Raw genomic sequence first — 15,078 nt, 5'->3', positions numbered from 1 at the left:
AGAAATAAGAATACTAATTTGAAGGTGGTGGTAATAATCCAGCTTTGGTGGCTGTAGAGATGGTTCTGGATATCTTTTGAAGGATCTGATGCTGGGTGGGATATAGGGTATGAGAGAAAGATAAGAGTGAGAAGGACTCCAAAGTTTTTGGCCTGCAGGATTGAGTTGCCAGTAACTGGGAAGGAGAAGATTGTGGGAGAGACAGGTTTGGGGGAAGATCAAGAGTTTGGTTATGGACAAGTAAAGTTTGAGATACCTATTGGGCATCCAAGTGGAGGTGTCATATAGAAAATTGAATATGTGAGTCTATGATTGTAGGGAGTGTTTAGATCTAGGAATATTCATTTGGAAATTATTAGCATGTGGAAGATATTTATTTAATAAGTTTCCCCTTTTTACTCACTTATTTTTTGTTGAGATATGTTTTACATACAGTGAAATGTACTGATGTTAAATGTACAGTTCAATGACTTTTGACAAACATATATACCTCTGTAACTAACATCCCAGTCAAGTATAGGGCAGTTCTATACCCTGGAAAGTTCTCTTGTGCCCCTTTCTAGTCAGTCTACTCCCCAGAGGTAATCATTGTTCTGATTTATATCACTGCCACTTTGTTTTGCCTCTTGTAGAATGGTATTTAAAAACCTAATGCTTGGGGGCCGACCCCGTGGCTGAGTGGTTAAGTTCGTGTGCTCTGCTTCGGCCGTCCAGGGTCTCGCCAGTTCAAATCCTGGGCACGGACATGGCACTGCTCATCAAGCCATGCTGAGGCGGCGTCCCACATGCCACAACTAGAAGGACCCACAACTAAAAATACACAACTATCTACCGGGGGGCCTTTGGGAGAAAAAGGAAAAATAAAAAAATCTTTAAAAACCTAAGGCTGGGTGGGATCACCCAGGGTTTGGGATGTAGATAGAGCAAAGAAAAGGCTCAAGCACTATGCTTTGAGGAATGCCAGAAATTCAGGAGAAAATGAGGAGGAATGGGCCAGGAGACTGAGTAGGAATGGCCTGAAAGACAGGATGAGAACTAGATCGAAGATAGAGTGGAGAAACCAAGTGAAAAAAGTGTTTCAAAATGGAAGATGTGGGGCTGGCCCCGTGGCCGAGTGGTTAAGTTCGCGCGCTCCGCTGCAGGCGGCCCAGTGTTTCGTTGGTTCGAATCCTGGGCACGGACATGGCACTGCTCATCAAACCACGCTGAGGCAGCGTCCCACATGCCACAACTAGAAGGACCCACAACAAAGAATGTACAACTATGTACTGGGGCGCTTGGGGAGAAAAAGGAAAAATGAAATCCAAAAAAAAAACAGAATGTGCTAAAAAACAAAAAAAGGAAGATGTGATGAACCGTGTCAAATGCTACCAAGAGGTCTTGTAGATGAGGACTGACCAATAGATTTGGCAACAAGGGGATCATTAGTGGCCCTGATGAAAGTTACTTTGGTGGAGTGGTGGGGCCTGAGTGCCTGATTGGAGTAGGTTTGAATGAATGAGAGGAGAGGAATTGGACAGTAAGAATACAGACAAACGTTTGAGGAGCAGAAAAATAGGAAGTAATTGGAAAGGAGTATGGGATCAAGGGAGTATTTTAAAAAAAAATTTTGTGAGCAGGATTTCATATCTTTGTGTGCTGATGTGACTAATCCAGTAAGAGGGAAAAACTGAAAATGGAAGAGAGATGGGAGAGAATTGCTTGAGTAATGCCCCTGAGTCAGCAAGAGGGGATGAGAGCTAGTGCACAAAGGAGGGGCTGATCTGATAGGGGCATAGGTGGTTCATCCAAATGATATTAGAGAAGGCAGGTGGAGATGCAGGTGAGAGCATGCAGAACTTCTTCTGTGGTTGTTTCTATTTCTCTGTGATGAAGGAAGCAAGGGAGGAAGAGGGAAAATATCAGAGGTTGAGGTGAGAGGTCTAAGTGTGAATTAGTCTGAGAATAGAAGAGTTAATATAATACATCACCACCTCACACCTAACCCTACTGATACCAGTTGTGTGACTTCGCGAAGTTACTTAGTTTCCTCCACCTCCGTTTCTGCGTGGAGCTACTAGTAACCTGTCTCTTAGGATGGTTGTGAGGACAGGTATGAAAACGCCCAGCACTGTTGCCGGCCCATGGGAGGTTCTTAATGGGGGCTCATTCCTTTCCAAAGTAGAGCAATAAAATCAGTAAGAGATTACAGGTAGAATAATGTTTCCAATATTTAAAATACCACTTGAATAGTAATCTAAACCTTTTTCAAATGTGTGTTTAATCTCTGTTGCTTACATGTGCTTATATATTCAGAACCTGGAATTGGATAGTCAAGTGCCACATTTTAAAAAAGAATTAGATCCTTTTCTCCTGGTTTGCCACTTAAATCTATAGGGACTCCTTTGATAAATTTGCCCGCTGGTTTGTTGAAAAGTTCTGAGTGGCTCTTTCAGAGTTCTGTTTGATCTCTCTCAGTTCAATTTGGCTATGCTCAAGAGTGGAATGGGATTGAACCTATTCATTGCAGATTTTAAGATCTAAGATTGATTTAAAATTTTAAATATGGAAAATTTCTAATATTCACAAAAATAAAAAGTATAATGAACTCTCGTGTCCTTATCATTTAGCTACCAACTTAAATGGTATTGAGATTAATTTAAAAAATTAAATGATCTTTTAGACGATATGGAACTGACTTGTCTCGGTTCACTAATGAATAAGAGCTGAAGATTTTGATTTAATAATAATTTAATCTGAGTTCCTGCAATCATTATTTTATTCGTTGATTCATGCAGCAGAGTTTATTGAAGGTCTGCTTTGTTCGTTAGTGCCTAAGGGCTAAGAGCCTCGGCTGGGTGCAAATCTTAGCTCTGCCACTTGTTCGCTGTGTGGCCTGGGGCTAATCAGAATATTCTAGCTTCAGTTTGCACATTGACAAAATTGAGATGCTGCTGGTATCTATCTTATAGACATGTTATGGGGACTCAATGAGCTACGGTGCTTGCTCAATAAATGTTTGCTACTATTATTGTAAGTACTCTTTCTCCTTTTCCTCCTCCTCATGTTTATCATCCAGATTTTGTGCCAGGTGTCATTAGGAAGTGTGAGAGGATTAAGATGTGAACCTTGACCTTGAAGAACTAGAATTTCAAAATCACATAGTATTGGAGCCAGGAGAGATCTTCAAGATTATCTAGTTTGACAAGCCCAGAGGAGTTTAGTGAATTGTCCAGTGTCACATTTCTCTTAGTGGCAAAGCCAGGCCAAAGCTTAGGTCTCTGCTGTGAATACTTTTCTTACAGAATACTCTGTTGGTTTGTCTGACTCTGCCCCCTTCCTGAAACCCAAGTCCTAGATTGACAATCCTGACCTGCATGTTTTTTCAAGTGTCTGCCTTTTCAATGCACAAACACTGAAGTACGTGCAGGGCTGTTTGCCCACCTCAGACCTGCGTGTGTTTCTGGACACTCCCTCCTTAAGGTTCCAAGAAAGACTTCTTGGGGAGGGTAGACAGGCTGTCTCTCTGTGTTGTAATCAAAAAGATGTTTTTTATCTTTCTCTTGTATCACAGCCCAGGAGTTAAAGTCATTGTTTGAAAAAAAGTCCCTCAAAGAGAAACCTTCAAGTTCTGGAAAGCAGTCCATATTATCTGTGCGCCTGGAGCAGTGCCCTCTGCAGCTGAATAATCCCTTTAATGAGTATTCCAAATTTGATGGCAAGGTAAGTGAAAATGAAACTGAAGTAAAATCTCAGTTGAGTGGAATTGGTGATGGTGTTATTATTATTATTAGATTTAAGGTTTTGGAAGTGATCCAGAGTAATTATAGAATGTCATTCATATTTTCTAAGACTGAGGATATAAAAAGGTCTGAGTTTGGGCTTAAAGTTATTTCCACAGTAGTATGTTTGGGAGGATTAAAACAAAAATAGACCTAAGATATGCGTGTGTGTATTTTTCTCCTTTTTTATCTCCTAAATGCACTTGTGGGTTTGGGTTAGGTGAGTTATGATTAATCAAGGTCTAATTGTGTTGGGAAAGCCTTGAAAGTGGTTCTGGGAGGCAGTTTGCATTGTCTTGTCTGATTCTTTGTTATAACTGCAGAAATTGTTGAGGTTAGAGCTTCATTTCAGAATTCTAGGCCATTGCTTTCCGTGGCAGTATTTCATTATAGGGAATGTTGTTTGACACTTGCTGTGCAGGGTGACTTTATTTTTTCCTGTTCTCACAATTTGCAGTTGTAAAATTAAAGTGTGTTTATTTTCCTTTTAGAAAAATGGCCACTGTTTTAGGTGGAGTTTACTTCCCTGTGCAGAAGCGTCTCCCCCTCACGCCCTGCCATCCTGGATCTGAGCGGAACTGCGCTTGCCTCTTTCAGGAGACAGTGCAGTTGATTTTTATATTTATGGCCATTATGTTTGCTGTCTGGCAGTGGGTTGGGGGTGCTGAGTAATAGCTTGTTGCCTGGAGGGCTTGTATACAATTTGTCTTATTTCAACACCATTGCAATTAATAAACACACAGCTCTTTGCTTATGTTTGCATTTTTCATATTCAGGTTCTGGTTATGTGCTGGTTCTGTCAGCTGTCATCTTTGAGCAAGGAGATGTTTTCTCTTTAAAGCGCTTTTACCTCATACAGTTCAGCATGTCTCCATAGGTTTAAGTAAGCATTTATGGCCATCGGCCATGTTGATGTTGGTGGGGAATGAGAGCAAGAACTAGAAACAAAATGCGTAAATATCATAAAAATACTAACATGCTTAGGAGTTTCATCCAAAGAACATCTGAAAGCACTGTCACTGAATTAGAGGGCATATTGATGTAAGTCTTCTCTTTAGCTTTCCGCCTGCCACCTTCTCCTGTTTCTTCTTGTGGAGTACAGCAAAGAGAAGGAAGGGTCCCCCTAGAGGACAGGAACATCAGCCTCTGGAAAATGGCGAGTCGGACTGTAGAGGATTTTTTCTTAAATCCTACAATTGATTCATTTAGATATGTGAAGTTATTGGGATTAGGTTACGTGCCTGGAATTTCTTTGCTTCCATTGCCTGATACTGTCTCATGCTTTGAGGATGTAATTGCTGGAATAATTAATACATGATAATGCTTTGATGCCAACAAAATAGCACAGATTTTTAAAAATACTATATTCTAGAATTCTCGTTATGCCATTAGCTTCTATTATAAATTACTTAGGTTTGGATTTGTCAGAAGGTTGGGAGCTCTGTTTGCTATATATCTAACTTCTGAAGTGCCAGGGTGAAATTAAAAAAAATGTAAAGCTATTTCCACAGTCACAAAGGAATTATTTTTGCTAGATGTGTTTATGCTTAAGACTTTTGATGCTTTTGTCGTATCAAGTCATTTGTAATCAGGAAAGGATCTGAGCATGGGGCAGTTACCATTACACGTTGATTAAGAAAGATTTATATATCGATAAGTCTATCTTGTGATGTGGTGCTATTTTATTATTATTCCTACATAGTACGATTGCTAAAACACAATTAAACCCTTGTTCTCATCTATTATTTAATATTGATGCATTTGGCAGATATGTAATGAAAGTGGCTAATATTTGAAGGATATTGTACTGTACATATTAAATTAGTCTTTCTTTATCTTTGTGAAATGCATCAATATGATATTCAATGACATCTCAATGATTAATAGAGAATTATACTTGAGTCAAGCCTTTTTGTAACCTAGAAATTAAAATGACTATTCAAATAACACCTCAAAATGATCAAATTAGCATTTTGTGATTGCATAATAATGGGATTGTAGTAGTTATAACAGCACTATGGCTGCCTCTAGAGTTAAGATCATGTCAACCCCCTGATAATAAAGCCTTTTCTGTGAGAGTCGACTTTAATAATTTCCAGATTGATTCTTCTCATAAATCATTTGACGTTCAGCACTAAATTTTTGTTACTGTTGTAACTTAAAATTATTTTATTTTTATTCAGCTCATATTTAAGGAGTGTCCTGTTTTAATGATTCACCATCTTGTCATTGAACTCCATGCTTTTTGCCTCAAATATAAGGGTTTCCCGTGTATTTTGATAGTCCTATTTTTTTGTTTTCTGCAAAGGTTTGTTATAGCCACTAAAATATGTACATTTTTTCCCCCTACAAATATTCACAATGCTTTTCTTGGGAATAATGCTTGCCTTATTTACATAATTAACTGAGTTGCTTAGGTCTCTTGGGCAAATGGTACATAATTGGGGAGAGAAAGGGACAGGGAAGAGTTTGGGGTCTAATTAAATATGCTAAAAAACTACTTAATTATGTATTTCCTCAGGAGACTAACTGCTGTGAAATCCTCCTCAAGATTAAACTAGCGTTAGATTTGAGAAAAGGATTTTGCTTTTGGTATGGCTTTACAATTACATCGTAGTTAAGCTAGCACATCTAGTATCTTTAATGGTTTGTGCAAACTGGATTGTTCTTGGGTTTAGTGACTTTAAGGATAAGCATCTCTTAGCTATTGTGCCAAAGTAATGTGAATACTTCCAGATGATTTTTGGTTTCTGTAGCTGGTTAATAATTTAATTTTAAAAAATTGTGATTGGTTGGGGCCGGCCCCATGGCCAAGTGGTTAAGTTCGCACACTCGGTTTTGGTGGCCCAGGGTTTACCGGTTCGGATCCTGGATGCAGACATGGCACTGCTCATAAGCCATGCTGAAGCGGCATCCCAAATGCCACAACTAGAAGGACCCACAAGTAAAAATACACAGCTATGTACTGGGGGGCTTTGAGGAGAAAAAGGAAAAATAAAATCTTAAAAAAAAATTGTGGTTGGTTAATAATTTCTTGAAGGCATGCAATTGAGAGAGAGGCTATACTTAGGCATGTGCTTTGTTGTAATTTTGACAGTTTTTTTGATCAGGTTTATTATGTTTATATTATGTCTGGCAAATTTGTGGTGCTTTCTGTGACCTGTTTAGATTCATAGATTATTAATAACTCTCTTTACTGATCATTTGAAAAAAGTCCAAGACAGATTGCCAGTGGTTTTAGGAAATGCTCAGTCAGACAAGGCAAAACCAGGCTCAACCATCTGCCTGAATTCTTGGGGGCTGTTGGAAACAGGACCTCTGAATAGCCTCACTACCGAAACAAAGCCTCTGTTCCAGAGGTTGAGACAATTGGAAACCTTCCTGTGCCAGTCCTCCTGCTTTCCCTGTCTGTGAGAAGTGTTGTTTGTGTGTGACAAGGGGTTGCTTTGAGGTGACGAGGGAGTGGGCTCTTCTGATAGGTAGTAAACATCTCGCACTGATGTGAGGGCCTCTGAATATGCGGATTTCCACCCTGTCTCTCCATCTGTTTCAAATGAGGTCATGTTTTAAGAAGTGTCAATCCTTTCTATCCCATTTCCATTCCCTTCCATTGCAGTCACTTACTTGAGAAGCTCTTGCTAGTGCATTTTCTGGCTAAACTGATTTGCAAGTATTATCGTCATCAGTAGACATCATCACCATCATCAGTCAGAAGTTCAAATACCCATTTCCTGTCAATACTGTTACAAACAAAGGAATGGTACTGATTATCGACTGTGTCACCTCAGTCAGGTTTTTCACCTCTCCCAACCTCATTTTCTTTACTTGTGAAAAGAAATGAGAGTTCCTTCCTCACAAGGCTAATGAGACCATCAGATGGGATAAAGCATCTGGCACAATGAGAGGCAGTGTAACTTAGTTTGTAAGCAGACCTATTTTGTTGTGAGATCCGAGTTTGAATCCTGACTCCACCACTTATGGTGTGACCTCAGGCTAGTTTCTTAACCTCCTGAAGCTCCAGTGCTCATATGAGGAATGAGACGACTGTAGGGTATCTTCCTCCTGAGGATTGATTGAGACATAGGAAGAATTCCACAAATACCCCACTTCTGCCTCTTTCTCTCTCTGTAAAGGGTGGGGGCCAGTGATGCTGCTAACTCCTATGTGCTTCATTAGGTTGCTGAGAGGATCAAGTGAGAGGGAATGTGCTCTTGAAACTGGCAGTTTAGAATAGCATCGTTAGACAAGATGTGTACCAGACTGGGTGCAGGTCGTCTTCCTGTTGAAGTCCAGGGAATCCAGTGGGCTTTGGGCCTTTAACTTTAGGAAGATTAAGACTAGTAATTACTTCCTCCTTTTTGGCAATGGCTATTTCTTAAACATCCGGTGAGAAGATAGGTTGGTATTAGTAATTGCTTGGCAGTTTACTAAAATGTTAAATATCTTACTTATTTGATTTAGCTAAATTATACTCTAAATATAAGGAGAATGTTTGCCTTGACAAAGCTTAAAAAAGCAGAACCAGTTCTGGTTCATATAGACAACTGTGACTTTGATTGTGTTAACTTGTTAGAAAGTAACCATTTCTCTGTTAGCAACTGTTTTAACAGGAAAGCTGCAGAGAGCATGGGGGAAGGGATAATTCATGAGCGCTAATTGCTTGGCTGTTAATTTTCATAAGTGTTGATAGAAGCAGTTCCTTAAATTAAACTTTGTTTAAAATGTATCAGGGGAAATATTCCACAATGTCGAGCCTGAAGTGAAAATTAATATGAATGCTGTGGCAATTAACACATACTGGTTAATAGCTTTTAGCAGCATTTTGGGATGATAGTCCTTAAATACATTTGTGCATGCTGCTCTTGTTTCTGCATTGTTCCAGCCTATGTCTGGATAATTATGAACAAATGTTTTCTACAGTCATTGGCATTAAATGGCTCTCTTCAAAGAAAGTCACTTAAAACTTTGCAGAAAAGCATGAAGCCGCTGAGAAATATTGCAGACTCAGAAAGGTCAGCGAGTTGAAATCATGTTAAAAAAAAAATTACACTTAGAGGAAAATGCTCCTCATCTGAACTTGGAATATTTGCTATTGTCATGAGAATGGTCCCCTCTAATATGTTAAACTACTTTAGCTTCATGATCTCTTTCCAAAAAATTATAACCTGGACTTTTTAGTACTGATTATGTTTCTAGACAGCAGCTTTTGCTTATTCCTGCCTAAACTGCGGTGTGGCCTTGAGCCTAAGGACCCTCTGGCCTTTGACCTTGCTTCTGAATCCCCCCCCCCCAGGTGGCCAGCCCCCCTCCTCCCAGGAGGTGGCTAAGAAGGAAGTTGGCTGCATAAGACTGTCTCATTTCCCTCCCTTCTTCTCAATAAAAGTGCTCCTGAGGTTCACATACTTAGTGCTCACTAAGAGACAAATTTTTTAGAAAAGGGAGACAAACCTAAAGTGATTGTGTGTTTTGTATTAGGAGCTATTTGTCTCCTCTTCCATCGGCTCCTTTTACATACCTTTTTAAAGGCAGGCACGTCAAGTCCCAGCATCATCTTAGCAGTTATTCTCTTGACGACTTGTCTCTGTGACTATTTTGCTAGTCTTCCTTTTCAAAGACCAGTTTTTATTAGTCTGTTCTATTTCTAAAGAAAGATATTAGATCTTCAGTACCTTTTTACACAGTATGGTACACTAAGAGAAGGATGAAATTCATTAACTTAATAACATCTTTTTTTTGAGATTGTTTCCCCCTTGCCATTAATGCATTCCTCTTCCTTTTGCTTGACATTATTCTGAAAATCTTTCAAGGGAAGACTTTGGGATTTTTGTCTGTATGGTATTTAGAATGATTTAAATAGGAATCTTAGAACAACAACAAAAAAGTGTTTCCAGCATCCTACTCTGAAGTTAAATTCTCAAGGCTAAGTTCTCAAAACTAGCTTATTCCACTCAGCTCTTTGTGTCTAGGGCTCATTTCTACAGTCTGTTCTGAACCCTGCCAGTCTGTGGTGGCTTCCTCTGGTTGTGGAGCCATCTTCTAGAAATTGCCATCAGAAGTAGAATTCGTCATTTGCTTAGAGGTTTCTCAAAGGAAGGCAGAATTTTGTAGTGAAAAGAACATGTTTGTCAGGCTTGGGTTAGAATTCCAGCTTTACCATTTACTTGCTGTGTCATGTTGATCAAATCATTTTGCCTCTTTGAGCCTGTATTCATGTCTGTAAAATGAGGTTAATGATACTTATCTTAAAATGTTGTGAGCACTTAATGTAAATGAGAAATGCATACGCAGCAAGGTGCCTGATGCATGCCCAGTGCTGAGAGATATGTTAGTTTCCTTTCCTTTGACCACATTGCTGTTCATTGACGTCATATTTAGTGAGGGTATTCTGTGTACTAGGCACTGTTAAGTAAAATGTGGATACAGTGGTAAGCAGAAACAGACCTGGTTTCTGACCTCACGGAAATTCTTCTCTTGGCAGGAAGATAGATGTTATGTAAATAATCACAACACTAAATGTAAAATTGCAATCAGAGTATAATCACTGTGAATTAAACACCAACTTCCAGCAGAGGTTCTTGGGGCTTTGAGAGTGTTATCGTAGGGCATTTGACCTACTTCTAGTTCTAGGGCATCGAGGATGGTATCCCTGTGAAAGTGACTCTTGACCTGAGAGCAGAAGGATGAGTAAGAGCTAACTAGAGGAAGAGGGAGGAGAAAGGATGTACAGAGAGACTGAGGCAAGGGGGAGCTTGGCAGTTTTGAGGAACTGTAAGAAGGCTGTGTGACTGGAGACCCAAGGGTGAGGTAGAGTGTGGTGCGAGGTCTACAGGGGCAGACCAGGTATGGCTGGTGGAAGTGTCCCCTTTAACCTAAGAGCACTGGAAAGCCTTGAACAAATTTAAATGAGGAGGTGAGATAATCAGATTTGTGTTTTGAAAAGATCACTGGAGCTGTGCTGAAGAGAATACACTTGAAGTGTTTATGAGGACAGAGAGACCAGTCAAGAAACTTGCAGTGGTCGGGTAAGAGAGATGGTAACTTGGGCTTACTTATTGGTGATGGAGAAGGAGTGGTTGAATTCAAGAGATATTTAGTAGGTAAAAGTGGTAGGACTTGATGATGGATTAGATGTCAGAGAATGGGGGAGAAAGGAGTTTCAAGGACGATTCTGAGTGGAGAACTGGGTGAATGATGATACCAGCCCTGAATTAGGAAGCACTGAGAGAGGGCCAAGGATGAGGTGGACATTAACCATTGTGAGCAGGTTTGGGCCTGTTGACTACAGATCACAGCCTGTTACCATGTTCTTGAAGACACTACACATATCCTTTTTTGGAGGGGGTGTGGTGCATCCTGCTTGTTTGGTTTGCATTTGGGGCATTGAGTGAGCGGTTTCTGAGGAGAGCGGGCTGGGAGCCAGGAGCCTCTTCGTTGTTCCCACTTTGCAAACGGCTTTGGAACTCTGGCTAAGGAATCGCCCCAGAAGTCATTCACTTCTCTGAAACAGATCTGTATTCTCAGATGCCCAACCCAGTTCACTAGGCCGTTAAGAGGAGAAAGTGAGAGAGTAATTTTAAGTGAGGCAGATGTCAGGTGTCATTTAAGAAAATATATTGATTGTAATTCTTGAAGGTTAAGGCACTAAGAGGTAAAACATGGATATTTTTGTTATAACAAGATTTCTGGTGTAGTACTGCCTTTTTCCTAGCTAATTAATTACCAGATTAGCAGATGAATCTGGTTGGACTGAATGTCAAGCACTGAGGTCCCAGGGAAGGCTTAGGAGACGATCCTAGGTGTGATGAGGACTGGGGACGGTGGAGTGTTAGGCTCAGCCTCCTCATCTGGGGTACCTTGCTGTGTGTAATTTGCAATAGAGAGATTTTCTTGTCCCTCAGAGTACTAGGCCCTGATTTTACTCTTTTTTTGGGGGGAAGATTAGCCCTAAGCTAACATCTGCTGCCGATCCTCCTCTTTTTTTCCGAGGAAGCCTGGCCCTGAGCTAACATCCCTGCCCATCTTCCTCTACTTTATACGTGGGATGCCTACCACAGCATGGTGTGCCAAGCGGTGCCATGTCCGCACCCGGGATCTGAACTGACGAATCCCGGGCCGCCAAAGCGGAACGTGCGCACTTAACCGCTGCGCCACCGGACCGGCCCTGATTTTACTCTGTTGAAGACAACTATCCAGAGAAATCAAGGCCTAGGGTCACCTAACTGGGCATAGAGTCTAGATGTTCTGATTCTCAGAGATTTTTATTTTCATTCTTAATGACATTCACATTTACAAAAGTGGAAACTTGAGTTCCAGAACTGGAAGACCGTGTGGTAGAAAGAACACAGATACGGAATCAGAAGGTGTGAGTTTTAGCCCTGGCCATACTCGGGGTCTGGGACAAGTCACTTCCCATCTCTGAGCCTCGGTTTCTGCATGTTTAGAATGAGGAACTTGGCTTAGATGACCTCTTGGATTCCTTTTGGCTTTAAGGTTATCTTTGTGATTAGGGAAGCGATTGACATCGGGGACATGTAGAAGGTTATAGATGGGAAAACTTGAACTCTTTAAGATTTGATCTTCTACGTATATATTGGCACTTTCCTCTTTTAATTGATCATAACAAAACTGTGATGTAGAGAGTATTATCTCTATTTTACTGATGAAGAAACTGAGCCTCAGAAAGAGAAAGTGACTTGCTCAGGGATACCCTACTAGTATGTGGCAGAGTTGGTATCCAACTCCTTTCCTTGTTCCACTACTACAGCTGTCTTTCCTAGACCCTTTCACAGCCATTGTTATGGAGGAAACAGGAAACACTGTTAATAATTGAAATTTTTCAGAATTTAAAAACAAAAGAATATTCCCTTTACCAGAGGAGTTGAAATCTGACAGACTGGTTTAAATCTTATTATCCGTTGCGTCTGTTGTGTCGGTTACTGCATCTTGTAAGCCTCAATTTTCTTGCAGGTAAAAAAGAAATAATGAGATATTGGGGCTGGGGAAGGAAGTAATGCTTTGCACTTTAGAATCTAGTCTATATCCCACAATTTTTTTTCCACTGATCTTCCTGGTGTATAGAGGGGATTCATTAGTCCGTCTGTCCATCCAACAAATTATTTACTAAGCACCCACAGTATACTGCTTCATTTCAAATGTTTATTACATAACGGCTCTGTATAGGCACTGATAGATAAAAACAGGACTGACTGCCCTGGAGGAATTTGAAGATACGAGTGTCCATATAGCCAACAAGTGGATGAACCACTCTTCATAGTCAGGCTTGTGCCCTGTGCTGGAGACTGACGATGGTCCATGACTTCAGGTGCATCTGATTGAGCAGAGGAACAGACCCGTGAACAACTAGCAGTGGATTGACTGTGAGAAGTACTGGAGTAGAGATCGATACAGAAGACCGTGGGAGTGTGGAGGCGGCAGTGACGTTCCTCCAGTTTGTTTTCCTAGGTGGGTTTGTCTGAATTTTGATTGTATTAATTCCTAGAGGGCAGAGACTCAACTTTGGTCATTCTTACAATGAAGCCCAGCATGGCACTCTCCACACATAAATGTGGAAGTTGTTTAAATGGCAATGGTAAATTTCAAATGTCATTACTCTTCAAGATTGCAACTACATGGCAGTATCATAAGAGCAGTGTTTTATCTCCACTCCTTTCTGTTAAATTGAAGTTTTAACACCTAGACAAAGATACATGTAAGAAAGTAAGTTTAGGAAATTTGCAAAATATGCTACTATGCAACCAAAGATTAAATTGATTTGTTATATGTGCATTTAGCTACAATTCATTTTAATTGTCTGTATGAAGTTAAAAAGTATTAGTGTCAGATAAAGATTCATCACCGGCGCGTGATTTAAGGCCGGTGCTGGAGAACGCAGGCATGTGTTCCGGCAGATGTTTGTATAAGGCGCTGTCTTTCCTGACAGCAGTTAAAAAGTATGGTTATAGTAATCAAATTGTGGTGCAGCGACTCAGAGGCTAGGGCCAGATTGAATTAAAATAGATATAAGATTTATGAATAGCAATAGCTGTGATAAAATTTCACTGCCTTCTTCAACAGGAAGGACTTTTTCCACAGTGGAAAGAAGAAAATCTAATAACCACTTTTCTAAAAGTGTGGTTTTGCTGACTTTCATCTTCCCTTCCTAATTATGGCATCAAAACAATAACTTGCTGGAGTTTTTTTTCAGCCATGGTAACCTTTTTCCCCCCTATCTTATTAAGTGCATAGTGTTAAGACAAGTATTTTTTATGATATTATTGTTTTCCTTTAGAAGCAAAATCCTTGTAATCTAGCTTATGGGGTTTAAACCCCCTTTTAAGGAAGTTTTATCATTATCACCGTAACTGTGTTTTATTGAGTTCCTCTTTTGTACCAGGCCCTGTAATGGGCCCTTTGTATACAGTGGCTTGTCAGTCCCCACAACATTCCTGAATGTGGATATTATTGTTATTACCATTGTGGGAATGGGAACTAAAGCTTCACAGAAAGGGCAAATGATGGCTAGAATTTGAATCCAAATGTGTCAGATTCCACACCCTCTTTCTTTACTGTATTCTATTAGTTTTTAATTTATTCTATCTGCAAGAATTTATGATGCTAAGATCTCTGATCTTTTTATTTCCCTAAGGCTTTGAGGTGGTTCTCAGATTGACATAGAACAAGCATTTCTTTAATATTCCTGATGTCTATATTTTAAAATGTAGAGGACTTCTGAGTACTGTTGATGTGAAGTAAGATGTTGGGAGCCCATTTTTGGTTAAAATTATGATAACTTCTCAAGCTGTCATTTCTGAGTTAACTTTAGGGTCAACTTTGTCTTAACACAATTTTTGCAAAGATTTTAAAAAATAGCTAATTGCATATGATGAGCTGAAAAGACTGCCTTCCTACTCTCCAGGTGTTTGCAATCCAGGATCAGCACACTGACAGGGATAAACAAGTGGCGTAGACAGAGTGTAGTTGACATTGTCTCATGCGGGTGGATTATAATGCATTTCTTCTATATAGATGTCAAGGAAACTTGGTGTCTTTTTGGGTAAAATTAACTTGGAAAGGAAAAATTCAGGATGTTTTCCACTGTTCCTGAGTCATCTTTAAAATTATTTTGTGTCCTATGCTGTCACTGAGCTTCATTTCCCAGGTGTCAGGGGAAAGTGTGGTATTTCCTTTAGTTAAGGCTGGCCATAATGAAAAGGTTCTAGTCACATCCTTTTTGTAAGGAGGTTGGGATCGCAGTTGAGGTTTGCTCCTTTAGCTCTTCCTGCAAAGCAGGAGCCTTGGCTTCCTTCTCCAGCTGGGC

General features: G+C 40.1%; 1 protein-coding gene across 7 annotated transcripts in view; it reads left to right on the top strand.

Annotated features, from left to right (window-relative positions):
* MAPKAP1 (MAPK associated protein 1) overlaps positions 1 to 15,078 on the top strand; it is a 224,554-nt gene that overhangs the window by 39,240 nt on the left and 170,236 nt on the right. For all 7 annotated transcript variants that reach the window (XR_006889485.1, XM_046667870.1, XM_046667878.1 and 4 more), the window contains one exon: positions 3,554 to 3,702. Coding sequence is in view for 5 of the 7 variants with exons in the window: in XM_046667870.1 (XP_046523826.1) it covers positions 3,554 to 3,702 (149 nt within the window). In the remaining 2 variants the exon portion in view is untranslated. The remainder of the gene's footprint in view (positions 1 to 3,553; positions 3,703 to 15,078) is intronic.

This window comes from Equus quagga, chromosome 1 (genome assembly GCF_021613505.1).
Source record: "Equus quagga isolate Etosha38 chromosome 1, UCLA_HA_Equagga_1.0, whole genome shotgun sequence".
Lineage (NCBI taxonomy): Eukaryota > Metazoa > Chordata > Mammalia > Perissodactyla > Equidae > Equus > Equus quagga.
Note: the sequence above shows the minus strand (reverse complement) of the source record. Positions and strands in the feature narration are given on the sequence as shown.